Here is a 27,132-nt window from a genome sequence, read left to right on the forward strand (position 1 = left end):
TCATAAACATTCATAAAGTCTCATTATGTTCACGATACACCTATCATACCGTGTCAGACTTATACACACCCCTTCAAATAGAGTGTTATCGCCACACCGAAGTTTAAGGTTTCAATTATTAGCTGAGATTGGAGTGCCAGCTATTTCATCATGTAAATTTATATTAATCTTATAAAGACAAGACAAACCAATAAATGAAATGAAATAATAACTAATAAATTACCATATGTTACGCTAGAAAAGTGCCAAACCCCTCGCAGCATGTGCTTGCAGCTTATTGACTCTGCACATACATTCTGGTCGTTTGTTTCCTGTAAAGACATTTGCTGTCTAATATCACATGTTGTTGTTGATGACTGCATTTGCCTTGAATCTGACTAACGTGGGTTATCATTCAAAATAGTTTGAATGACGCCAACAGCCACTCTCTTCTATCCAGCTACTGAGTTTAAACTTCTCCGGACCTCTGTTGAATTGATATGGAGAAGCGGCTATGTTACAGGGCTGACTGGTACAGAGACCTGTCAGGCCCTCCAGGAGGTCTACAAGCAGAGAGGTTTAACGGTATGAGGACAGAGACATGAACCACTCTGAAGACAAAGGCAAGATAGACTCTGAATGAAATGATGAGGGAAAAATTCAGTAAGATGAGAAGAGACAGGTTTGAGAGATGGAACTAATCAAAGGAAGGTTAACGCAACGTGTCAGTGCTGACTGAGGAACAGAGGCGCAGTAAGAGCGATCGCAGGAAGTAAAAATGAACTGCTGAGCAGAAATTATAGAGGCAACAAGGCAGTTAAGATTGGACTGTACATTTGTGCCAAGATGGCTGCAGATTATATACAGTATCTAAGGAGAACGTTTCAAGGTAGCATACGTTTAAGAAAATATTGATGATACTGATTGGACTGCAGTGTTAAACATGAAACAAGAAGCAAGTCAAGCCCTGATCAACAATAGGTATCTGTATTCTCTACTTCACCCTCAGTTGTAATGAAGGGAACACAAACCTTTAGGGGTTATGAATAAGGGTGACACTGCTTTCCACGGAGATGGATTTGCAAGATCATAGTTCAGTTTACCATTTAAGCATCCTCAATGGTTCTTTGGGAGTTCACTTGGTAGCAATGACATGAAAGTAAAAAACAAATGTTGAATGGATCGAGCGTTTGTTCACACAAACTTGCTGTGCAGTCTGTTCCATGTGTGTTTGTGCTGTTAAGTGTGTGGTCCTCGGTGTGTGTTGTGTTCGCGTGTGACCTCTCTACCTGAGAGTTGCTCATGCTTCCCAGGCCATCCTCAGGGTGTCCCTCAGGACTCCAGCTGCCGACCTTCTGCGACATCTCCTGAGCCCGAGCCGTCACCCATGAATGGCTCTCTGGAATCCCACCCTCCACCGGCCTATCACACACACGCACAGTGTCACGGACACACCTTCCTTAACTGCTTTCGACAAACCCACCTCATGTCATGTAATGCCAACAACGTCCAACTCACAGGCTGTTCTCGGTCGTCTCAGGTGGAGGGAGGGCGTTTTTAAGTCCCGGATCCCCGTCCTGGGCGGGGGAAGGTGGCTCCACGCGCTGAAACAGTAATGGCGTTCGATTCTGTGTGAGATATACAACATGGCCGTCGCCAGCTATCAGGCAGACTGACAGGGAAATGGAGGGAAAACGGGCAGAGCAGGTACAGTGGGCATGTAGAGAGTGGGCTGTCGGCTGAAGCGAGGCGAGGCAAAAGAGGTAATGGAAGAGGAATAAATGGACTTAAGAGTGCATTGTGGGACCTGGAAACCCCGTCCAGGACTTTAACCGTTAGGAGTGAGGTTCAGGATCAAAAGGAATGATCAGCAATCATTCTGGGTTTCATCTCAGGCTAGATCTAAATACTGTAGTATTGATACGGAAAATAAAAAAGCAAACAAAGTAAACAGAGGGGCCTTGTTCATAGGAAGGATAGAGGACATGGCAGATAAGCATTGCAACAATCCTGTGGAGGGGAACATACAGCAGGTGAGATACAGGATGCAGGACAAAGGCTACATTCATTTTCATTCATTTAGTAGATTAGTCACCTACTTTTTAAGAGTGCTACCTTAAAACCTTTCACAATTGTGTTCCCTCTTCCTTTATTCAAACCCAAACCTCCTGTCTATCTGTGCAAGCACGGAATACAATGTACCGGTAAAGTACAATATGTAAAACATACTTCAAACTTTCTGATTGCTGCACTAATGACATTTTTATTGGATCGTGAAAAACTGCTGCCCCAGTCGAGACAGGCAGCAGTCTACAATGCGGCAGGAGGACTGAGAGAGATGATGTCGAGTATGAAAGTATAGAACAATGGGAGTGTGGCCAGAGGAAGGAGGAGTTTCCCTGGTAGTGGTGCATGAGAAAGCAAAAAAATAAGGTGAAGGAGGTTCGCTGATGACACGTTTGACACGTGCACTGATAAATCAGCTTGATGAGTCTCCTCAGAAGCATGCAGCTCTCCAAATGTTTATGGTCCAAGCTGGCTGCATAAACCCATTAGAGACCATTAAATTTCAGCTCTGATATCATCTTATGATCTCAATCACCAAGATGAAATACAGCAAAATTAAAAGCGTTCTCTCCTTTTAACGAGGGACGGCGTGCTGACTGGAGGGGTAGGGGCGGCAATATCATAATGCAGATCTAACAGTCCAAGGTTACAAGCATGAGTGAGGAGGTACGGTATCTTTACAAGCAGTCGACACGGGGAAAGAATCGGGCTCAGCACATCGAGCTGTCACATCATCATGATCGGGGGCTGTGACAACCAAACCCTGCAGCCTCTGGCGTCTGAACAGCTAAATGACTGCAACGTGTTGGTGTAAATCATCTACTAATTCAGCATTTGAAAATTTTGTGAAAAGCACACTTCTCCTCATGAGAAACGCTTGCATAACACAGATGTTACACATACTGTAAAGGCAAGAAGTACCAGACTTTGGCCACCAGGTGGCAGCAGTTTTTACTGTTGGAAAAGGAGCACTCATAGAAGAGATAGGAGATTGCGTTAGTATGCTAGATTTCTGTGTTCACCCCCTCCATGCCCCTTTTAGTTGACTGAATGAGGACCCTGGATCTAAACCAAGGTTGTCACAGCCCAGTCTTATATGAAAGGAACTACAGCCCTGCAGCCTTGATTTCAGTGCGTCAGTCTGCCTTTGACTTCAAAAGGGTCGGATGCAGGTAGAGCCGGGTGTTTTTTTCTCCCTCAGACAGCAGTACCTGCTCATCACGAAGAGCCTGCGAGCGCTTGATCTTGCTCTGCCGGTAGTACTCCATGATCATCATGGCAGCGTAGATTTTCCCCACCGTCAGGTCTGTCGCTGCTGAGAGAATGACAAGTTACCCTGCAAGATTAGACCCTTTGGAATGGACCCTGAGCGCGAGGAATGGTAGAAAGGGGTGAGGCATGCACACAAAGAGACAAACACATTTGGACTCTTACACAGACACAAACACAGAGCAAATAGTCTTTTCACAGACAGATTGATTTTTTTTTTTTTTTTTTTTTTTTAAACTTATTTTAGTTTCACTCTATAAAGCATTTATATTTGTCACAGTTAAGTCTTGTAGTCAAAGCATCCCATTGTGGCGTAAATCAAACAAAAGTCAGTCGCTCCAGGAATCTGCAATCATGTGATCGCCGGACGCAGCACAAATTTAACCGAGCCGTTAAAAAAATAAAGGAAAAAAAAGAAAAATCTGCGATATCTCTTTGAGACTTCTTTGGACGTGGTTACAAATAAATACATAACACATTTCCTAGCTCCGAGCTATTTTAAGAGTAACTTTCATGCATTTCACGACCTAAAACAACTTCATTATGCAACTAGTGCGTTAGCACCTGTGCATTAGTTCTCAGTTTGATAACACTCGAAAAATATTCAGTATTTTCTTTTGAGCCCAGCCAGCCATTTAGTGTATGTAGCTGACCGCCCCTGGAGTGAAAAGACGTCTATAGAGAGTTGATCTATAGTAGGCACCCTCTGATCTCAGGCACAGTGAGCAGGAGAAGTGTTGGGGTCTGGGACTTGTGGTGCGTCTATTCTGGTGAGTGCAGCTGAAAGAAAAGAGGAGTTTTGAGTGAGTGTGTGTAGTTGATTTGCATCTCTCATGCAGCCTATGTCAGTGCCTCTGTTTGTTTTTCTTCATGTTCACATGTGATCACAGATATGTGGGTGAGGATATGTGGGGGATAAGGTGCCAGCTGTATCAGAGGGTGCAGCAGTGAGAGAGACTGGCTGAGAGAAGCGGACCTCGGGTGGCGTGAACAGAAACAACGTTGGAGCACTGGGCGGCACTTGGCGGCTGCGTCCGAGCCGCACTGCTGCGCCCGAACCCACGCTCTGCAACTTACACTTGTGCGGCGTCACCAGCAAATCCAGGGTCTTCTGGGAGAGGTTGGGCCAGATCGCCATCATCTCCTTCCTCAGCTCGGCGTCCATCTGGTGCTTGTCGACACCGCCTAGGCGGATTCAACGAACACGCGCATGCACACACGGACGTCCATGCCCAAGCACATTGACACATTCACACACATCGGCAAACACAGAAATTGGTATAAAAAAGTTTACTCACACACACACACACACGCGCACAAACCATTCACACCCATTCAGATTAAAAGACAAAGGTAGGAGAGGACATACAAACATGAAAATGAAGACAAACAGAAGAAAGGTCATGTTATTAGTGAGGTCATGATAATGAAAAACTGTACACAGGCAATTCAGTTTTAAGCTGAAGTGACAGAACCTCGACTCCACAGGATCTCAACCTTCAGCCTCACACGCTACGCACAGGGTCTACCGCCACAGAAAGCACACTGCACTTAAGCTACAGAAGGGGAGGCGTCAGGAAGAGCTGAGGGTTCTGGGTTCAGCACAACTAGCAGACAGCGCTGCACTACGAGGGGGAAACAGGAAAAAGGAGAAGAACAAGTGTGAAAATCAGAGGAAAGGAAGTAAGAGGGATTCCAAACCTTCCGTACCCTTGGCGATCTTGATGTCCAGTGCCGTGCGGATCAGGGCCATGAGGGTGGAGTTGAAGTGGACCGTGTTGTCATCGGCCACGGGCAGATCCATACGGAGCAGCCTCTGCGGGAGAGCCAATCAGGGTGAGCGGTGAGACAATTGGGAAGTCGGGCGGAGTGTATGTGGAACCTCCAGGTGACGAGGGGGGAGGGGCAGGAAGGGGAAAGGGAGGGGGAGCGGGGAAAGGGAGGGGCTCAGGTAAAGGAGGTCGAAGGAGCTGTGCATAGCATCTGTAGCGGGCCCTGACTGTCTGCCTGTAACACACGACTCAGATTCAGCTACAGTGTCAGATTAGGCATAGTTGACAAATTCACATGTAGGTATTTGCAGATTTTAAACTATGTTGTAATGTGAAAGAACCTGTGAGTGCAAAGGTGTTAAATTAAGACCTATTCCTCAGATTCCTCCCTCTATGTACGGTAAATATTCATATATTTCATAACCGTAACGTTTTCTAACGTTGTATGTTCGTTGGCGTCTAAAAGAGCTCACAGGTTGGTTAAACTGGCGATCTCGAGCCTCCGATGAAGAAACAGGAGGACCAGCTGAGCAGCAGCTACTGCTATCCAGAGCTCCCCCTAGGGGTTTGGAGGTTCACAGTGAAAACAACAGAGACCACACGATCAACCAATAAACCAAAAACAACCAAGGGACCTGTAGGAGGAAGGGCAACACTTTGGTTTTCGTTTATTGGTTTGATCCTGCGCAGGTCTTGTTGGTTTATAATAGAAACAGACAACACGCAGACACACACCAACTCACGGATGACAGAGTGACGTTCGTGTGTGTTTGGTGACAGAAGACGGCGACATCCCAGACATGCAGCATATCATGCCTCCCCCCGCATCCTGATTAAATGCCTCTGCTTTAATGCATCCATCAAAATGTTTTTATTTTTATTTTTTTTTTTATTTCTTCCCCCCCGAACCCTTCTTGCACATCCCACCCTCATGCGGCATGCAATGCACAGGCAATATGCCTCACAGGACAAGCAGCTGCGCAGCCTTACACAGAAAGCATCCTCTGTTGGCGACATTAAAATGAGTTTGTGAGTTGTTTTAACGTGGCTGTTACTGGACGGAATAAGAAAATTTGTAGGCGATGGGGCTTGGCTGAAATGATAGAGCGCCGAGCTCTATCGCTATTTATCTGATGTCTAATGTGTGAAAAATGGGCACAGACTTAGAGGGTTAATAGGTGAGAGAGAGCAGCATTCTGTGGAAAAAGAAGAAGAAACAAAAGAAGGAATGGCCACCGTGGAAGTGTTGTTTTGGTGCTCATGATTGTTGAGGAAATATGAGGGTGAAAAGAAATGCTTCTTCTGCCAGAAAATAGACATGTAAGAGTTGAAAAGGAAAGCTTAAAGAGAAGAGATGAAAGAGAAATAAATCAATAGGTTAACAGGTTGTGAGCGGAGCGTGTAAAGAGAGAAAGTGTCCGAAAATAGACAAACGAGAGACAAAACAATGCAAAGAAAACCAAAAGAAAGAAACATCACCACACGTAGTTGGCTGTGTCTGTAAGAAAGCGGTCCTGCCTGAAGGCTCTGCTGTCTCTCAGAGAAGGGACAGAGAAGATCGAAGGTAAAAGCGGTGGAGCTAGCTGGGTCATTGTTCTGTGGACTGGTTGGAAGGTCAAAGGTAAAGGTTTCTCTCATTGGCAAGGTGCTTGAGGAAAGTGGGAGGTGCGAGGTAAGGCATAAACACAGAGAGAGTGACCTTCTTATGGCAGATTAAGATGTCAGGGGAGTTTTGCCCAAACCATGAATGTGAAGCATGTCAGGTTGTTCGGCAGGGGAGGGAGGAAGGGGGGGTTTATGGATCTATCTTTTAGTTCAGGGAGGAGGCTTTTAGGAAAAACGCTTGAGGGTGAAACCAAAAGGATGAGGAGAGAAAGAGAGCTTCTGAGGTAAGGTTGGGGTTTGAAATAAAAACATGATTAAATGAGAAAGAGGCAGAGCTAGAGGTGCAAAAGCCTGGGTCAAATGATATGTTTTAATCCACATAGGGAGTAATCTTATTTGTTTTCTTATTCGTGCGATTATAAATAATCTTAGATGGAGATTCCTCTATAACTTCATAACTTACATATGCTATCTTTACTAGCTTTCAATGACTTTTTTTGACCGACAATCTGTTTGACACATTATAAACTGCACTCGTATTGAAGCCCCATCCATATGGAACCGTGCGTAGTGTAAAATTTGAGCCCAGGTCTGCTGCAGAAGGAGGAGGGAGTTGGAGAAAAGCGATGGTTAGCGATGGAGTGATCTCCTGTGCCTACAGGCTGTTTAGCCGGCTGCCCCCTGAGGCACACAGTGATCTGCCAATGATGTCTCATGACACTATCACGTTAATCACACGAGGTGATACAGGAACACGTGGTGACATAAAGGTCAATTTGTTGTTATCATTCCGCAAATTTCGATTCTGATAACAGTTCCTGTCGGGATTAATTGCGTCTGTGCCGATTATATGACAGACGGGGGTCTGTGCACGGGGTTGGATGGTGGTGGTAGTCGGCCATGCAGAAGGCAGGTGAGGGAGTGTATATGTGCAGGGAGGGGAGCAATATGCAGAGATGAAGGGGGGGCTGGAAACAGAATAGAACTGCATTGACGACAGAACCAAAGGACAAAGAGAAGATTGGACTTGCAGATAGAAAAAGGCTGCTCGGGGGCTCGGAGCTGCTACATGAAGGGTAACGGAAAAAGAACTGCTTGAACCAAAGGCTCTCTGAGGAAAACACATCACTGACACAAGCCCTTCTGCTCTCTCTACCTTTGGAAATAACAGATAATATCTACGTGTAGGTTGATATGGCTTCATTCTGTTGTGTTTTTTGTGTGCATACGTGTGTGTCTGCCCCATCCACAGGACGGAACGAGCGAGAGGACGTAAGTCTGGCGGACCTTCCAAGCCCTGCTGCACACGCATGTTTCTATGTAAGAGAGTGTGTTCAGCAGTGTCTACATGTGTGACATGTAATTTAATTGATATTTTTTAATGTTTTTTTTGTACTTTTTTTAGGGATGAGCCAGTACACCGTTATCTGTATCTGCTCAACCAACTTAATTACCTGTATCCATATCCGTACCCGAAATGGGCTGAGCTTAAAACAGAAGTGGGGAGACTAACTGGAAATTGTGTTATTAAAGGAGACATATTATGCTCATTTTCAGGTTCATAATTTTATTTTGGGTTACTACTAGACTAAGTTTACATGCTTTAATGCTCAAAAAACACATCCGTTTTCTCATACTGTCCAGTCTATAGCACTGTATTCCCCCTCTGTCTGAAACGCTCTGTTTCAGCTCCTGGCTCTTTAAGGCCCCACCTCCCGAAATACACAGTCTGCTCTGATTGGTCAGCTCACACACGCCTGAGCTCACAACAGCAGAGTCGCTGTTCTAAATAAATTCTTACGTGCCAAACTAGCTGCGAGGCTTTAATAATGCAAATGTGCGACTGAAAGGCTGGGACGAGGCGTTTCAGGAACTGTGTTTTCTGTGGGAGAGAGGAGCTTCTGTTCTGTTCTGTTCTGTTCTGTTCTGATCTTTTACGTGCACAAGAACCCATAAAACACTGAAGGAAAGGAAAAAAATGAAAAGCACAACAGGTCTCCTTTAAGCCTGAAATATATATGGATTGATCAGAAGTTGCTATATCTTTATTTAAAAATACATTTAAAGAACAACCTCAGCGTTGAGCTTCAGATCAATGTTTTTGATCATGAGACTAAGGAACCAGTTTTTATGAACTTGAAGGAATAAAATTCAGTCAGCTACCCTGCAAGGATTCATCACGAGTACGGATATTGATACATATTGATACTCGAAAAGTGCAGTATCTGTACTGGATATTCGTTTCAGCTGAGTACTTGCTCAACCCTAGTACTTATGCACTTACTACCATCACTTTACTCGCAGTATAACATGACATTATTGGTTATAATGTGCATGGATTTTGTGTGCTTGTGTAGGTGAACGTACACGGCGCAAACGAGCTGAGAAGGTCCCTCTTTTCGTCCCCTCCTGTGGATACGCACCCCCGCCCTAACCCTTCACCCTAGTTGTCTTGCTACCTCCACCCACCAGTCCCACACCATCACACAACGCCACAACACCGACCAGCCCACCCCCACTTTTCCACGAAGAAGGAAGCAGAAACAGAACCAAAGAAACGACGACACTAAAGTTTACACCACGTTGAGCGCTTGGATCCCTGAACCCCCGAACCCTCCCGCCCCGCCCCGCCCCACTCGACACCCATAGGAGACTCGGGTGAAGATGTGGGGTCCTTTCTGACCTTGTAGGCCACCCGTGCTGGACACCTCTTCCCGAGGCCTAGTGGAGGACACATGTGCCTCAGCATGTCATACATTTCCCTGCAACTGATCCTGCCACTGCATCATCAGCCAGTGCCACCACCCCGTTAACAAAAGCACAAAAAAAGGGAGGAGAGAGAGAAGAGCGGAGCAAAAAAAGCAGTCAGAGAGAGATTGAGAGGAAGATTGATTAGGGGAGAGAGTTGAAAAGAGAGAAGATGAAACAGAGATTGAAAAGAGAGAAAAGGGGAGATAGAAAAATAATTTAAAAAAAAGAGACCAAAACAAAGTAAAAGAACAAAACAACAGAAAGACAAGGTTATTGGGCGGATTTGGAGAGACTGTGGCCATGTGGCTTCTCTATGAACCAAAGCACTCTCTAACAGTTGTGTCAAAAAAGAGAGGGAGTAAATGACAGAAGGAGGGGAGACAACAGGAGGAAGATTAGGATTGGAGTTTGAGATGTTCTTTTGTAATATCAGAAGACAATTCTGTGCAGGACATAGGTATAATGTGTGTGTGTTTGTGCGTGTATGTGTGAGGTCTGCGTGTGCTCGCACGGGGGAACAAGGCAGAGCTTGACAGCAGGCGCCAAGCTGCTCCTGCCCGGGCGAGGAGAGAGGAGAGGGAAGAGGAAGGGGTGTCAATGCAGTTTCTGTCTTTCCCCCAACCCCCAAAAACCAAGAACAATGCAACACTACAGTGGGCAACCGTAGCTTGCTACGTTATAGCCATGGCTCCACAGCAAGCAAAAGAAAAGAATATTCAGAAAAGAAAAAAACAGAAAAATAACAAAAAAAAAGATTTGTGTTAAATCGTCTTAATGTGGGTTTTTTTTTTTTTCCCCCCATTTCACTCAGTGCATTTCACATGCTTCTCTGGGTGTCTGCATTGTCCCGCACATTCTCTCAGCAGTTCAGAATGCAAGTCGATAATGGTGGAAAAGAAGTTGTAAAAAAAAAATTGAAATGAAAAATAAATAAAGACAAAATCAAATAAATAAAGCGGCATTCACTCCATTCCTGGATGCTGTGGCTAGCAAAGTGAGAGATTGAGAGATTTCGTTTGAATGGAAGTCAAACCTTGCAGGCCACCCTATGGGGGCATTTCTTGCCTAAGCCGAGAGGCGGGTCGATAACTCGTAATAAACTGTACATGTCCTTATAATGAATGCGCCCGCTGCAAGAAGAATACAGGGGAGTTAAGAAACACACGCGTACACACGGGAAAAAGAACACACGCACGCACACACATCCAGAAAGAAGAGAGAACACTGGGAGGAAGAGCACAAGATTGACAAGTACACAGAAAATACTTTACAATATGTTCACTGTAAGTAACACACTCTGTAGACACACCTGAATGCACCTATACACACACACTCCTCGCTGCGTGAATGTGGTCCTTTGTCTTTTTCTTACTGCCTTCCTCTCTACAGTCCAACCCCTGACTACATGTGTGTAATTAAGGAATTGAGTAGAAAAGCATGTGCTTGGTAAACAGCCTAATGCCTAATAGCTACTTGTGGTGCGCAGACCCCCCTCCCTCTTAAGTATGTGTTCAATGTTCCCCGCTTGTCTTGCGCATCCCGTGCAGCGGCGTCCGTGCCATAGTCGGCGACGTGGGGGTTGAAAATAGCCTGCTAGTTTCAAGATCTGCTGCATATTGTGAAAACACACGACAATTTATACATTCTTAAAGTTACGTATTGGTTTCTAAGGTGTACAAAGCATGGAGTTGATCCTTTTGTAGCCTGCGATCAACTATTTAAATCATCCTTCTCTTCCTTTGCTTCCCTTTTCTTTCCCCACTTTCCCTGCTTCGATCAGTCTACGTGCAGTCTACAGGACAGCAAAGAGGGCAACACACAGGCACTGGAATACAGATACCATCGAGCGTAGCATGTCTACAGCAGACATTTAGACTACAGAGTTGGACTGGGCAGTTTTTTTTTAGCAGTATGCAGATTCCAGGAGAGTTAAAAAGGTTTGGGAGGGGATGGGAGGTATTTCAGGACGGTTTTACAGAAAAGAGGAGGAAGGCGAGGAGGAGGGAGGAAGGGAGGGGTTGTACGGTGTGAGAGAGATAACCAGATGCCTGATGAGGTTATACTCAGGTCCGTTACAGCCCCCTTGCAGCTCTTTGGCTAGAAGTTTCTGCTCTAACCGTTGATGTTTTTCTGTCTGTCTCTACATCGTTTTAACACCTTTTGCTGATGTTTTACACAATTACTAAAAAAACAAACACAAGTTGGTGCATTGCTCGGGTCTTGCTCTGTGTGAACAAGCATTAATAATAACATTCATAATAATAATCAGAGCTTGAGTTACATTTCTGTGAGTTTACAACAAAAAGTGTGACACGTTTAAAGATATGACTTAATTTATATATTTGTCGATTGTGTCATAACTTGACTTCTAACTTGTTTCCACTTAATCATAAAAGCTGCATCATGTCAGTGTCGACGCCTGAACATTCAGCGTCGTGTTGTTAGTGGGTGCATACTGTGCACCTGAGTGCATGCATGTTGCCACTCACCAGGCGGCAGGATCATACTCGGCCCATATCCTGACATACTCATCCAGGTGGTGAGGTCCCAGTATGGATGAATCTCTGGTCAGGTACTCGAAGTTGTCCATGATGACGGCCACAAACAGGTTCAGCATCTACGCACACACACACACAAAAGTAAACATACTATACTTTTAGAACAGTAGCTACTGGATCATAAAGCAGGGACAGGGTGCAGGTGAGGGCGCCGCGCTTTGTGGCAGGTACTCGCCAAGAATGAACAGAAGAAGATGAAGGAGACGAAGTAGAGGTAGGCGAACTGGCTGCCACACTCTGGGTCTGTGTTCCCTGACGCGGGGTCACACTCTTTTCCCCCCAGACAGGCGAGCATGATCTCGTGCCACGCCTCGCCTGTTGCACTCCTGCAACACACAAGGGTATAGCGTCAGCTACAGACAGAACAGCTTTCAGATGGTTATTAAAAATACTAGAATGCTAGATAATACGTGTTCGATCATAAACACCTGAAGAGAAGCATGAGAGCCTGTATGAAGGTCCTGAAGTTGTTGTGCACGTTGATGGCGCTGTCTCCGTCCTGCTCGATAATAATATTCCCAAACAGCTGTCGAACACAAACGCACTGTTAACACTGGGAAGCAGACTGTAGTCGTTCACCAGATTCTGGCCTTCTTTGCCACTGAAGCAGAGTTAATACTCTAAAAGCTTCCGCTGCGCACACACACACACACACCGCTTCCATAATCATCCTCCTCCTCCCGTTATGCACAAAATCCTTATGACCATTCTCATCATCCTCTTCTCCTTCTCTACCTCCTCCTCCTCATCATCATTATCCTATAAAGCATATTTGATGTATCCCAAAAGCACTGTAGAGATTTTTAGGTTGAGGCTCTCACCCACCTGCATCCCAATGATGGCGTAAATGAAGAACAGCATGGCAATGAGGAGGCAGACATAAGGCAGTGCCTGAGGAGAGACACAGTAAACGTTTGGTATTAAGCTTGATACGTACGAGTAGGACACTGCACCGAGGCATCAGATATACACTACTGGATATGTGTATTTCTGTCAAATCTACAACTATGAATACACGTGATTTCTGTGTGTGTTACGCTGCGTGATTAGGTGTAAACCTTGAAGGACTGAACGAAGGTCCACAGCAAGATGCGGATGGTTTCTCCCTGCCTCAGCAGCTTGATGAGACGAGCTGCCCTGAACAGCCTCAGGAAACTTAGGTTGATGAAATTGTTCTACAGTACAGCCACAACATAACCGCAGAGAAAGGGAGACGGAAAGACAAAGAGAGACAGCGAGAGAGGGGGTGTGGGAAGGATTAAGATTGAGAGTCCGAGATGGAGAGGAGAGGATACAAAAGAGAAAAGTGGGGAGGGGAGGGGAGAGGGATTTGGGGTTAGAATAAAGGGAAAGAGTAATTAGTTTTTTTAGTGCAAAGTGTGCAAACAATGTTCCTTAGACAAACAAAACATAAAAAAATGAGAGTAAAAAACAGTCAAACTGAGGGAGATTCAAACTCAAATAAAAGAATCGGGAGCCAAACAAGTCAAAGCAAACCAAACTCAGCAAGGCTCCGACAAGCTTTTCATAACCAGTAAGTTAGACGAAAACCAAACCAAACAACACAGGGGAGAGGAAGTCATCCAAATCTAACTAGTTTCATCCAATTGGGGTTACGGAGTAGTAATTGTGGTAGGAGTGGTGAGTAGTTCAAGTGCAGGGATGTCAGGACATTTCCTTGAAAAGACAACCAAATGCACTAATTCTCTCAAGGCAAAACTATGCAATATCTCAATATGGAGCAAGCCCACAGCATGCAGATGTGCACTTATACAAGGCAGACCAGGGAAAAAAAGCTAATGGCAGCTGATGTGCCATCCGAAAGGATTGGCTGCCAAAGTCATGTGACATTCTGTGGTGATGTCACAGCCCAATAACAGCAAGAGGGTGGTTGAAGGACAAACAAAGGTCATTAGGAGGATTTCTTTAAGGTTCGTTTACTCTCCGTCTCATCAGCGCGATTACGCGCCTCGCAAACTTTGCGTTAAAGTTGAGCCCAGACATTTACCGTAGGTGGTAATCTAAATTGATTTTGAATAATACGGCTATTCATTTGCATTTGTTGTATTGAAAAAAAACACAAATGTATACAATACAATTCATGTCAGCTTGGTAATACGTCGTTCTTCAACCACATTGCACAGTAAAGAACGAAAGACTGAAGTTGAAGTGCAATTGAAGTGAGACTTGAAGTGCTCTAAAGGGACTGACAGCAGGCACATGCAGGTTCCATCCACAGTAGTGTGTGTGCGTCTGTGTGTGCGTCTCTGTGTGTGTGTGTGTGTGTGTGTGTGTGTGTGTGTACGTGTGCGAAAATAAAGCGTTCCTGCCAAAGACATGCAAGGGGCAGCATGCATCACTTGTTCTCTCTGCCAGGGGCAAAGCTTTGGATTCACTCTGCCGTTACTGGAAACACTCTCCCAGTCACTGTCGTACGTGTGTGGGTGCGCATGTGTCTATGCGTGTGCATATAATGAAAGGCTAATCTCACTGGGTAGATACAGCGATCTATTCCAGTTCATACAATCCTACTCCTTTCAAAGTGAGCACCACTCCTCTGTAAAGCATCGACAGTACGGTTTACGACGTGTGAATCAACAGTGACTGGTAGAGAGAGGTTAGTAGACCTTGCAACAAATGAAAATTTCACAAATTTAGAGCTCAGTTGAGGGTTTTGGGGGGTTGCAGGGGAGTCAAGCAAAACATGCACACTGAAGTTGGAACAGATGCAGTAAAATAAGATCTCCAAAAAATTACAAACCATCTACATGTGGATGTTGCAGACATATGGTTTATAGCGGCAAATTTTTGGATTTTTGGTTGGTTCGAAGAACAACCAGAGAGATTGACCAAGCCGGTTGTCATGGGTGGACACAGAGGATTCATAGTGCATTTTGATTGGATGGAATCGCAGGAAGTAGTAGTTGTTGGGGGGGAGAAGGGGGGCGGGACGAAGTAGATTACAGTAGATCATCGTTAAGTTTGTGGAAGATTTAAAGAAAGCATGTGAAAAGATAAAAACAAGAAAGAAATCAACAGTCAATACAGAGACAGGTTAGCACAGCAGCAGGTTTCTGTCTGTAGATTTTTTTTTTTTCACATCCATATAGCGGGGATACCAAGGATCAAGACAGCAGGGGATCGTTGGAAAATGTATAATCTAGTAAATAAATAAACATGACTATATTAAGTCAACATTAAGACCAATCAGTCAGCATAATATTTACCAGAATCTGGCTTTGCGAGGGCTTGAATCATTGGTATCCCGTCCTTACTCAGACAGAACTGGTAGGCAAAGTGTGGAGCTCACAGCATTTGATATTGGCTGTGCAGCACTTGAAATATGAGCTCACAAATACAAATTTGATATTCTTGGGTGCACATTTTCAAACTTGCTTTGGATCAAAGCTATCAAAGAGATTGACACAAGTTTATGTATTTTATTCCTACCAGGTCTACCTGTAAATCTGCAGGAGTTCAACACTTAAGACTATTAAAGTGCGTTCATACAGAACATGAAGAACATTTTCACCTTGCGTTATTTTCGCTGGTTATTGGTTCTGAACTGTGGAGGACTAAAACTGCCAAAATCAAGAAGTAAATAATAAATAAATGGCTCAATAAGTAAGAACATGTGCCTTTAAATGCACCAACACAATACTAAAAATAAATGTATGCATTAATTCATTAATTAATGTGACATCAGTTAATATTTGCTTCATTATGCGTCTGTATCTATTTACATTTCTACTGAATTCCCTATTTTCATTTATTTTGTTTCCCCATTTTATTTATTAATTAATACATTTTTAATTCATTCATTCATTTACATATTATTTTTTATGTTTCCTACGTATTATCTTGCAAAATTCAAAGGGAAGAAATACAGAAGTCAATATGTAAACAAATAAACTTAAAAATTGATAAATGAAATGGGAAAGTAAATTAATACAAAGGTAAATAAATACAGAAGTAATTGAAACAAAAAATATCAATTAATGTCACATTTTATGAATAAATGTATGCCAACGTTTGCTTTTACAACATTTTTGGTACATTTAATGGCATATTAATTTACCTGTTGAGCCACTTATTTATTTATTCATTTATTAATTTGGCAGTTTCAGTCCTCCATACCAAACAGCCAATGTCTCAATTATTCACATGTTAGCACTAAGCTAGCAAACATGCTAGAAATAGATTTACAAAGCCGGGATAAGCATGAATATTTTGCTCCAGTTGAAATACTTCTTAAATGTAACGTGACCACTTGCATCCTCACATTGACTTTGTATGAAATCACGCTGCATCTAAAATCTCCTCATGTTCTGTCTGAACGCACTTTTAGAATCATTTCTGAATACATTTTGATTTTTGATTTTTTTCTAATGACACTCTCACCAGATATACGCACTTACAGACTTGCACACATATCAACACTTTCATGGCCGTATGCTACTTCATTCTGATAAATAAAACCATTATTTTTTGACTGGTGGCTTTCAGGTGATAATAATCTGAGGCAGCCATACTGGAGGTCTACATAGCTTGAACAGCCCAGTTCTAAGGTAATGAAAACACAATTATCCTTAGTTGCAGGTGATTGTACACTTGTGAAAACATAATTACGAATACTACATTCCATGTCTGCCCCTAAAACCTTCTCAGATGATAGGTGTCCCTACATTACGTATGCATATATCATACCAAGCCAGATGATATGTAAATATCATATTCTCACTTTCAGCTACACTGCTAAAGAAAGCTTTCATATATTTATTTTGTCTAGTTGTTTTAACTGTTTGTGCGCAGTCAGGTGTCCAATGGACCTTCAAGACTTCAGCTTTAGTATTTAACAGATGTGTGATGCAACGCTCTACAAAGCCCTCTATAGGCCACCTGAGATGCAATCTGATAATTTGACTGGCTACTGGGGGTTGCTTGCAGAAGCTGTGCACTGGCTGACTGCAGAGCATCAGCATGCTTCCTGCCTCGCTGTCCTGCTGTGGCTCAGCGCTGGCGAGCTGGAGTCTGGTCTCTCCTCGTCCCACCAACTGGGACAATTATATAAGACTTTCAAGAGATGTTCATGCACCACTGAGCAATGCAAGACTGAACAGTGGCCTCAAACTCATGCTCTCCCCTAACTCCTCGTCTTGTCTACTGTATGGTTTTTAGACAATGTGACAGATGTACAAGCCCATAGGCACATGGTGAAGCTCACCTAACAAACAGTCATACAAACAAACACTTATGCTCATACAACATCATGTCTATCTGTTTACAGCCTCCTAAAACATGCACAGATCCTGATACTTACCCCGAGCTCAGTGACCAGGATGTCAGTGATGCTGCCCAGAACTGTCACACAGTCAAAAATATTCCAGGCATCTTTAAAATAGTTCTGTGAACACATGAAGGGAAGAAAGAGAACAGAGAGGGGCGTGGAGAGGACGGAGGGAGGACGAAGTGGAGACAGGGAAGGTGAGAGGATGTGGCAGCGACGGAAAGGGAAAGGCATGAAACAATGGCGACAGAGGGAGACGTTTGCGTTGACGTGCCACATTAAAGTAGCGAGATGGGGTAGGATTGAAGTGATGTTAAAATTTAAAAAAAAAGTGAAATGCAGACAGAGAATGAGAGGAACGGAGAGGAACAAAAAGCAAAGACAGAGAGAGAATAAAAGTCAGACAGAAAGAGAAAGGGAACGAGAGTGGGGGGAAAAAAAAGACATGTCAGTGTCGGACAGGAACAGGGAAGAAATTAGATGAGACAAATGGACCATCGGTGACGGCATGTTGGATGGATGCCAGTGGACAAGCTGGGGACAACTTGTACCGCATCAGAACACTACACCGGCCATCAAACATCACATACTATACATCACCGGACATCATAAACCAAACCAACACAGAGCCCCGACATCGCATCCCTCTCCTGTGTGTAATTAATAAACTCCATCGGTGCATCCGCAGAAAGCGTACCCACAGATATACAAAATTACAGATGTTGGAATTCGTGCTTTAAAAGCAGAGAGACTCGAAGAGAGGCAGGGAGAGTGGAGCCGACGATCGAGGTCTGCTTCCATCGCTCTCCTACATATCCCCTGCAGCCAAACTGTGCATTAGACAAGTGGAGGGAAAGGAGGAGAGCAAGGGAGGTGGCTATTAAAATAAACCACCTTGACAAACACACACACACACAGACGTCTCTGAGGCCCGGTCTTTTTTATTTGTGTGTATGATTGTGCAAGTTTCAAATCCTATCCTGCCTAATCTCCACCCTCTCTGTAATCTTTGCCTCTCGCGTTGTACCGCCCATCTGTCATTCACCTCTGCTCACTCTTCTAATTGCTGTATTACCGACCCCACTCTGTCCTATATCTCCTCCCAACATTCATCCTTAAATTATCTCCTGTATCCGTTTATTCCTCGCCTGCCTCCCTCCCTCTGCCTTCCTCTGCGGCTCTGATGACTGCACACTTTGCTGCCGACTTCTGGAAGTTTCCTGCGTCTCGCATCTTTTTAAAAAAAAAAACCTATAACAGCTCATTATTCCCCCGCAGTTTCTTCTTAACAATATAGGCAGTAATGCAAGACAGACAATGTGTCCCAGAGTAACAAAACAGCGGATGGGGCCTGCGGAGAGAAAACGCACCACCACGGCATGAAACGGAGCGACATTTCATTTAGTGAATTCATTGTTTACTGCGTCTTAGTCTCGTTTGGCGCGCTATCTTGGTTATCAGGCATGAAGGCATATGGAGTCTCACCAAAAAACTCCCCTGTTTGCTATTGTGATTACAGAAAAACACAACGGCATCTCCTGGGCTGTAAGGTGAGGTGGATTTCAGGCAGGATGCAGCGGATCTACACCGAATTTAAGGTGTGGTCACTTGTCGTTGTTTTGTTTTAAACATCTTTCAGGAGTGTTTGTCTCATTAGGTTCCCAGGCTTTCACTGCATTTTGTCTCCTACCCCTTGATTCCTTTGGGAATTTCTCTTCACCTGGCGTGAGTAGCGCTGTTTTGTTCCACCCTCCACGCAGCTTCGTATCCCACCGGGAGCGTTTCAGAGGCGGAGCACGCCTGCCTGATGTTGCTGACTTGCTCAGATTGTGTTTACGTCATCATTTCTCCTTGATTTTTGTGCTTCTACAATGGCTGTGTAGGCTACGTAGTTGAATTGTTTTGCTGTTTGTCTATTTTTAGTTTGGATCCAGAGTCTGAACAGCCGTTTTGCTGTCTGGCTTCCTGCAGAATGACAGAGCTGCTTCTGGGACGCAGCTAAAATGTGCCGTGACGCAGCCGGTGGCCCACAAGCTATGGCGGTCGTATTGTGGTCGTATTGCGGTTGTACTGCGGCCTGAACGCGGCAGAGGCGGGCCCGATGGAATCTGGGGGTAGGAGGCCATCTTTGATGCCATGATATGGACAATATTTCCCCTGATTAGAAATTCAAACTTTACTCTTTGCAAGGATGCTACAAAATGTGATCCCATGAGTGTTTACATTTGCCAAAAACCGCTGTGAAGCTTCTAAAATGTCAGAAACACGATAGCTTGTAGCATTAGCCTGTCAAGAAACAACTACTTGAACACAGTTTTTATAGGCAGTGGCTGCAGCCTCTTAGGGCCGCCTGCTAACTATTAACAATCTACGTGGACACAGAGGTGCGCTGTCATAATAACACATTTTCAGCACTTTATTCAAAGACACAGTAGAGCACACACACACACACACACACACACACTCACCAGTGCTCCAAAGGCGATGATCTTGAGTACACACTCCATGGAGAAGAGGGAGGTAAACACTATGTTCAGGTTGGCTAACACGTCTTCATAGGTATCAGAAGCTCCGTCATACTATAAACAATCACACACACACACACACACACACACACACACACACAGGCAGCGCACACATTCATACCAACAAAAGCAGTGTACACACACCAGAGAAATTGATTGCCATACACGCAAATGAGCGTGCATTGATGTGAACACACACACGCACACACACACGCACACACACACACACACACACACACACACACACACACACACACAGCGCCAGGGACAGAAAGGAGGTGCGTATGAAGACACATGAAAGGACACACAACTCATCCAATGGAGAGTCAGACATTAGAGAGATTTAGAGACGAAAATACAAAGAGAGAGAGACGTTAGCTTCAGCAGTCAGTAGTTAATGTTGTTCTGTTCTGTTGATGTCTGTTCATGTTAAAACGTGCACGGCTGTTTCCATGTCTGTAGCATGTAGACTTTTTACCTTCATCATCAGCACAACCGTGTTGAGCGCGATCATCGCCATGATAGTATACTCAAACGGCGGCGACACCACGAACTCCCACATGCGGTATTGGAAGCTCAGCTTGTTCTGAGGCATGTGGCGTGTCAGGGGCCTGGCGTTGATGGCAAAGTCTATACAGGCTCTCTGCAGAAAAGACACACACAATTTGTTCTTATCTGCTCCGATCTTCCCTCCTCCCCTCTCGCTAATCCACCCTCTTCCTGTTTCCCGGTCATCCTCTTAATCCCTCCTCACCTCGTTCTTTTCTAAACTGTAGTCCTCCATCATCTTGTCTCCTTGTTCCTGGAAGGTGATGATGATGAGAGCCACGAAGATGTTGACGAAGAAGAAGGGGAAGACCACGAAGTACACCACGTAAAAGATGGACATCTCCATCCGGTACCCCGGGCTCGGGCCCTGGTTCTCATAGGTCGCATCCACTGAATGCTTCAGCACCCTGCGGAGGAAGAGGAGTGAACGGGGGGACGGTTAGAAGTTGGGAGAAAGCTCGTGTGCTGAATGTGACTGCGCATGTTCGGGTATACTCACTGCGGCCACCCCTCTCCCGTGGACACAGTGAAGAGGGTGAGTAGGGCCCAAGCCACGTTGTCGTAGTGGAAATCGTACTTCTTCCACTCCCGCTTCTGCGCCTTCACTTCGTTATCACGTTCATACACCAGGTACTCGCCCCTGAAGTCAAATATAACACATCATCAGCGTAACTGTTGCCTTCAAGATTGAGTCACGTTGACTGTGTTCACAAGAAGACATTGCGTTGTGACACCTTTGCTGATGTTTTCAGAAATGTTTGATGCGGATGGTGAATTAATATAGTGTTGTTTTTGCCATATAGAGATTTCTACCCGCTCACTAGCTTGTTAAACTGAGACTGGGTCATTTAAGACCGGGCGTTCAAGAGGGTGACCAGAACATTTCCACCATTCTGGGTATACTGTCTATAGTCGGGGTACTTCCTGACCTGCAGTCGCGCTCAAACTCTTTGGACTCATCAGTGCAGAAAAAGAAGCGCCCCTTGAAGAGCTGCACAGCCACCACAGCGAAGATGAACATGAAGAGTAAGTAGACGATGAGGATGTTCAGCACATTCTTCAGAGAGTTCACCACGCAGTCGAACACAGCCTGAGGGCCGAGAAAGTGAACAACAGAGGGAAAGGGTTATTGTGTGAAAGAAATACGCTGGGTCGAAATTAATCGTGTGTTTTGGTCTTGAATGTGGCGGCGAGTGCAACTGCTGCGGTCTGGTAGCGGATGAAACAACTGGAAAACGTCTGAGATACAGTTTCGATGTTGTTTTCAGTGTGAATAGACGCAAAAATGAACAGCGAGGAGTGACAGTTGATGCTAAACCTTTATTTTGATGTCACGTCTCCCGTGCTTCTAGAAAACTAAAGGTAACTATAATCTGAGGTCACACATGTTCTACATAGACGTACCTTGAGTTTGGGAAGACGTTTAATAGTCTTCAGGGGTCGTAACACTCTCAGCACCCTCAGGGACTTGATAGTGCTGATGTCTTTTCCCTTGCTGCTCCCCCTATATGTTAACATTCAGCCACACAGAAACAGACACACACACACACACGCATACAAATAGATAGAGTCAGCAGGTTCAGGTGGATACAACAGGCTTAGTCCTCTGGGTTCCAAAATGGCACTGATCAGCCATTCCTTGATGGGAGTTGTGTCCGAGTTAACTCAAAATGAGTAACTGCGTCTGGGTTAAAACACATAGCAACACATGCAGCGTTGCTATTTATTACACTTTAGCCTTAGGTCTAAGTGCGAGGTTAGCATTGTAGCTACATGCTAGAGTTAGGTGGTATTGTACGACTACAGTACATGCTACGGGAACAACTGACGTCATTCCTGTCTGGTTGCTATATAGTAGCTACACTCGCTTCGTACTTTGCAATGTATTTCAATGCTTTACAAAGACGGCTAGAGCCTCGGCTTGCACATGCCCAGCTAATGGTGAAATATTTTCATGCTGCATTGAAACCTTGCTTTCCATGCTGCAATATTTCCTCCTTTAAGCAGCAGTTTGAGTGATGGAGAACTCTAATCTACACAGAGGCATTTGCAGAGAGAGTTTAGTCGTGGTCTCAGCGAGACATAAACAACCCCGTATTTTTCTCTCAGCAGCTGACTGTAGGAAGCCTTGTTAGATTGGTTACATACAGTAAAGTGCTCTCCTCTTCACACAATGCTCGACATTTCATAGTTTCTCTGACTCCTTAAAAAAACACAACTCACAATTTGGTCGTGTCACAATGTGTGTAAGAGTAGTAAAAACAGCCAAACTCTCTCTTCTGATGACTCAACCAGTGAATCTCTATCAACTCTAAACTACGACTAGGATAAGCTGGTTTCACGGCATTGTTCGAACAGCATGGAATCTTGTCTTGTAGGCCGTCACGGCAAAAGACAAAGATATTTTAGCGAGCATTTCCTGATTGAAATGCTGAGCCAAACCTCCTTCTTGTATCTTGTCGCTGATGTGTTTAGGTGCATGTGTGGGGAACAAAAAAATCTTTGTTGCAGTCGCACTGAACTCACTTCAAAGATAAAAACCGAGGATTAGAAACTACAAGTGAGCCTATGTACCAAACTACAGCAAATATCTAATGAGATTCTATATATGACAATACAGGAGTTAAGTGATGCTTTAAAGGCAAAGTGTTTACTTAAATAATGGTTAATTTCTCTATCATGGGAAACTTTCTGGTAGTTTACCTCTCTTTCCTGATTCCTCTAAATTGAAGACATTAAGGTCAAAGGTCACTGACAGTGATCCTGAGGGGAGAAGGCATCTGTATGCACATCTGCCTTTGTCTTACAGCTGTTATACCAGATGGCAGACGGCTGGTGGTTGTGTGCGGGTAGACTTGGTGAGTACATGTGTGTATTGGTGTGTGTGTGTGTGTGTGTGTGAACCTTTTCTAGGTTTTGTTTTGTTTTTCTTTTCAGTGCGCTTAGTTGTGTCTCTGCGTATTTTGTTTAGTCACGTTTTCATCTGTCTTTGGTGGACATTTTCTGTAATTAACCTGTAATTAGCACAAAATGTCAGATGGCGTCTATTTGGTTGGGCTGAACACCTGAAGTTGAGGTTTAGTCGTGTTTCAGACAGAGCTGTTCCATGGTGAACAATGGCAGAGAAGGGGAAGAATAAGACAAGTACAGAAGTTCAACTGTGGTGACGGATGGATGATGAGGAAAGAGATGTGTGATCAGAAGAACAGGCGCTGAAGAGTGCAGAGGGAGAAAATGAGGAGGAAAAAGAGAGAGAACTTTACCCGCCGCCGCTGTTGGTGGTCCGAACGGAGAAATGAGAGAGGGGTGAGACACAGCGAGACAAAGCGGGAGAGAGAGAGACAAAAAAAGACAAAAGGGTGGGAGAAAGACACCGAATGGGACACAGAGAGAAGAGGGATTTTTTTCCCGAGAGGAGAACATCCATATGAGAGACAGAGAGAGAAAAAGAGAGAACACAAGGCCTGCTTTTTATTAAATCAACCCTCCCGCCCATAGACTACTGTTACCAAGACTAACACACATGCACAAAAACGCACGTACACTTATAATCTAGACAAAAAGTGTGACTAGAACACAGCATTAAACTACTGCCTTCATCTCTGACATTTCAGTGATGGGGTTACGGGCGAGACGCTCCATCTGGGAGTGACTAACGATTGTTTATTAAATGAATTGAATCTCAAAGGTATATCTCTAAGCTAACCAAACTCGGTAAGATATCCTGCAGGTGTCTCTATGACAGGAAGCTCAATTCCGGCTGCAGGAATGTGCAGGTCCAGGGCAAAAGCGGTCCAAGACACCAGCAGCCCTCAGACCAGACTAATTGGATTAAAGGAGCGATAAACATCTCCAATGATGCTGCTGAGCCTTTCTGGAGTGCTTTGATTTCCACCAATTGAATCAAGGCACTATCTAGATGTGTGCGAGTCTGTTCTGACTGGTTCGGATCTCCACATCAGCCATTAGTGATGTTAACCCCATATCGTAGTTAAATCTGACTTAACTGGTTCAACTGGCTCAATTGATTGCTTTGTGAGTTCGTCTTTATGTTAACATACTGTATAAGCCAGAATTGGCTCAGGTTTATTACATTCATGTAAAAAATCGCTTTAAATATGTGAAGCAGCTGTGTTGTTTTTGTAAGCTCTGATATTTTTTAAATTTGTCTGTGATTACATGCTTTTGTTAAGTCCTTTTAATTCATTTTTAACATGTATCCATCTATTCGTTAGTCCATAGCTAACATTTCCCGGGGAGGTATAGACTTAGTCAGAGAGAGAGAGGACATACAGACACATATAAGAATGTAACAAGGAGAGTTAAGAGGACACAGCGTTAAGGACAGAGACACATAGATATATACACACAACAAGAAACACAGACAGGTTCATGTGTACCACATCAGTTACAGATAGGAGGAAGAGTGTTAGTGGAAAAACACACATATAAAACGTAGAGAAATGACCGGAGCAAAAGCCGGTCTCATAGATGGGGCACCACCACTAGAACCCTGGAGCACCTGCCAAGTTCATCTTTTCTTTATAGGAAAAGCAATTTCTCATCCTTAAGCTGGTCTGCGATCCATAACACTGTACTACTGTGCAAACTACTGGTTACGTTTTATTCATCATTTTTGCCTGATGGAGTGTTTGGACATGATTTCAGAGGACTGCAAAAACCGCAAACATTCATGACCGAAATACAGAGAATATCATAAATGGTAAGTAAATATCTTTTTAAATGGTTAATAGAATAGATTTCAATAGGCCGATTAAAGGACAGTATGTCGTTCTGGAGAGGAAATTCAAACTTAATATTTACAATATTAATGAGATAATAATACAAACTCAGACACATTTATCTTTTCCATAACTGAATAAACACGCTGTTCTCAGAGGACAATAAGGTTCCCAGAACACTGTTTGAAGCTAGAAAAGGTGGCAGGTCCCACCACATATAAACAAAGTAAAACAGTATGACAGTTTGTTTATTCAGTTTACTCAGGCATGAAAACAAACAGAGTTTGTTTATGTAGTTTGTTTCAGCATAAAAAATCTTTCTCTTCTGATTAAAATTTCTTCTCCAAAACTACATAGTGCGCCTTTAATGTTGACATTTACAGCAAGCTACAATTGTGCTAAGCTCACACTGTGTACTCATACTCATAATGCATTTATAGGATAAACAACATCCAATGGCCAGAATATCTTCACGTATCTGTCAGTTCTGCTAGTTTAACCCCCACCTTTCCCACGCAGAAGTAACCCACACACAAGAGCACAAAAACTAAATATTTACGGGACGTGTGTTTCCAGATGTGGTTGTTTCCTGAAAACACAGATTGGTATTTTAAAGTCATAAAAACAGTATCGTGCACAACCTTTCATTTCTGCAGCTGACCTGTGAGAGGATTTGTGTTGGAGGATACAGCATTACTATACTTAAGGTAAATGTTAATTTATTTGTCATTTTACAACACCAGGGTTGTAAAATGGAACTGAGTTTAGTCCTTTTATGCTACAAAGCAGAAAAAAAGAACTAATTCTTATTTCATTATTGTGCTGTATGTACTCGAACTATAGCAAGACCACATTACATTTAGCATGACTGCAGTCCCAAAGGTCTGCTTCTCTTCATATTCTCCCCACCCATGCAAAAGCATGACAGCAAATCCCAAAACTTAGAATTCATGCTTTGTACCCAGCATAGTGCTCATAAACTTTACCCAGTTATGCACTGTATTGTATCCTCACAGTCATGCAGATCAAGGAGGGTTTAAAGTACCTGCGTTGACGTGGAGAAGGGTGTGGAGATTTTTGGGAGCCAGCACAGCACGGCCTGGTCTGGCTTTGCATGGGCTGTTAACTATAGAACGCCCTAGGCACTAAAGGGTTACAGGTGCAAAGGGTGGGCCTCACCTCTCACAGTGGGAAGAGGAGGTGGATAGGAAGGGAATGCTGGGATACTATTTTTTAACATGTTGGGGTATAAGCGGTTGGTGAAGGGGCTTAAAAATGGCAGGACTGTTTGGGGCAATGTTGAATGAGAGGCAGGGGAAATGGCCAACTTAGATGAGATTGGCCATTTAAAAGCACAGGTAGGAATAAGTTTAATGCAGGAGAATAGAGGTGAGTGAGAGAAAATGTGTAAGAGAGAATGAACGAACGGAAGAGAGAGGAAGAGAAAGAAAAGGTAGAGAGGGCTCGAATCGAGCCAAAGGTGATTTAAGCAGAACAGGGGATGCTGTACTCCAAGGTGCCAGTGAGGCAGTAGACAGACAGGAGAGGAGGAGGAGCAACGTGGGGAAGAGAGGGGAGGACAGCGGGAGGCAGAAGGGAGACTTACGTGAAGGCGAAGGCCACCAGAGCACCACTAACCACTATAAAGTCAAGGATGTTCCACAAGTCCCGGAAATAAGAGCCCTGGTGCAAGACCAACCCCAGATCTACCATCTGCAGGAGAAGAGAGAAGAGGGTGATGCGGTGGAAAAGAGATGACTGGCAATGAAAATTGTCAAGTCCTCATTTGGGCTTGGTTTCTCAACACTGATGGAGGAAGTTGTTGATTCTTGCCTTACCTTTATCAGCATCTCAAATGTGAACACTCCTGTGAACACATAGTCAAAATAGCGTAGAACCTGCAGGGAGAGAAAGAGGAAATGATCTGCTTCTGCATCCAGCCAGTGCAGACAGTGACAAGATGGATGCGTACAGTGTCGACCAGTAATTCTACATTATGGTGCAATTTATTTTTTTATTTTTATCTTA

General features: G+C 44.1%; 1 protein-coding gene across 14 annotated transcripts in view; it reads right to left on the minus strand.

The window, feature by feature from the left end:
- The window catches only part of cacna1aa (calcium channel, voltage-dependent, P/Q type, alpha 1A subunit, a), an 85,998-nt gene that overhangs the window by 13,048 nt on the left and 45,818 nt on the right, over positions 1 to 27,132 (minus strand). For 6 of the 14 annotated variants that reach the window (XM_084370779.1, XM_084370772.1, XM_084370773.1 and 3 more), the window contains 20 exons: positions 26,943 to 27,002; positions 26,711 to 26,817; positions 21,767 to 21,866; positions 21,292 to 21,452; positions 20,862 to 21,002; positions 20,568 to 20,769; positions 20,292 to 20,456; positions 19,757 to 19,867; positions 17,322 to 17,405; positions 13,060 to 13,176; positions 12,827 to 12,892; positions 12,430 to 12,527; positions 12,177 to 12,327; positions 11,933 to 12,060; positions 10,477 to 10,573; positions 5,017 to 5,131; positions 4,393 to 4,500; positions 3,258 to 3,361; positions 1,498 to 1,607; positions 1,269 to 1,401 (listed from right to left, as the gene is read on the minus strand). In XM_084370779.1, coding sequence (XP_084226905.1) covers positions 1,269 to 1,401; positions 1,498 to 1,607; positions 3,258 to 3,361; positions 4,393 to 4,500; positions 5,017 to 5,131; positions 10,477 to 10,573; positions 11,933 to 12,060; positions 12,177 to 12,327; positions 12,430 to 12,527; positions 12,827 to 12,892; positions 13,060 to 13,176; positions 17,322 to 17,405; positions 19,757 to 19,867; positions 20,292 to 20,456; positions 20,568 to 20,769; positions 20,862 to 21,002; positions 21,292 to 21,452; positions 21,767 to 21,866; positions 26,711 to 26,817; positions 26,943 to 27,002 — 2,358 coding nt within the window. Of the gene's footprint in view, positions 1 to 1,268; positions 1,402 to 1,497; positions 1,608 to 3,257; positions 3,362 to 4,392; positions 4,501 to 5,016; positions 5,132 to 9,375; positions 9,473 to 10,476; positions 10,574 to 11,932; positions 12,061 to 12,176; positions 12,328 to 12,429; positions 12,528 to 12,826; positions 12,893 to 13,059; positions 13,177 to 17,321; positions 17,406 to 19,756; positions 19,868 to 20,291; positions 20,457 to 20,567; positions 20,770 to 20,861; positions 21,003 to 21,291; positions 21,453 to 21,766; positions 21,867 to 26,710; positions 26,818 to 26,942; positions 27,003 to 27,132 lie in introns of all 14 variants that reach the window. The other 8 variants (XM_084370776.1, XM_084370782.1, XM_084370775.1 and 5 more) reach the window with 6 other exon arrangements.

Source organism: Pagrus pagrus (genome assembly GCF_965226575.1).
Source record: "Pagrus pagrus genome assembly, chromosome: 13".
In the NCBI taxonomy this organism is placed as follows: Eukaryota; Metazoa; Chordata; class Actinopteri; order Spariformes; family Sparidae; genus Pagrus; species Pagrus pagrus.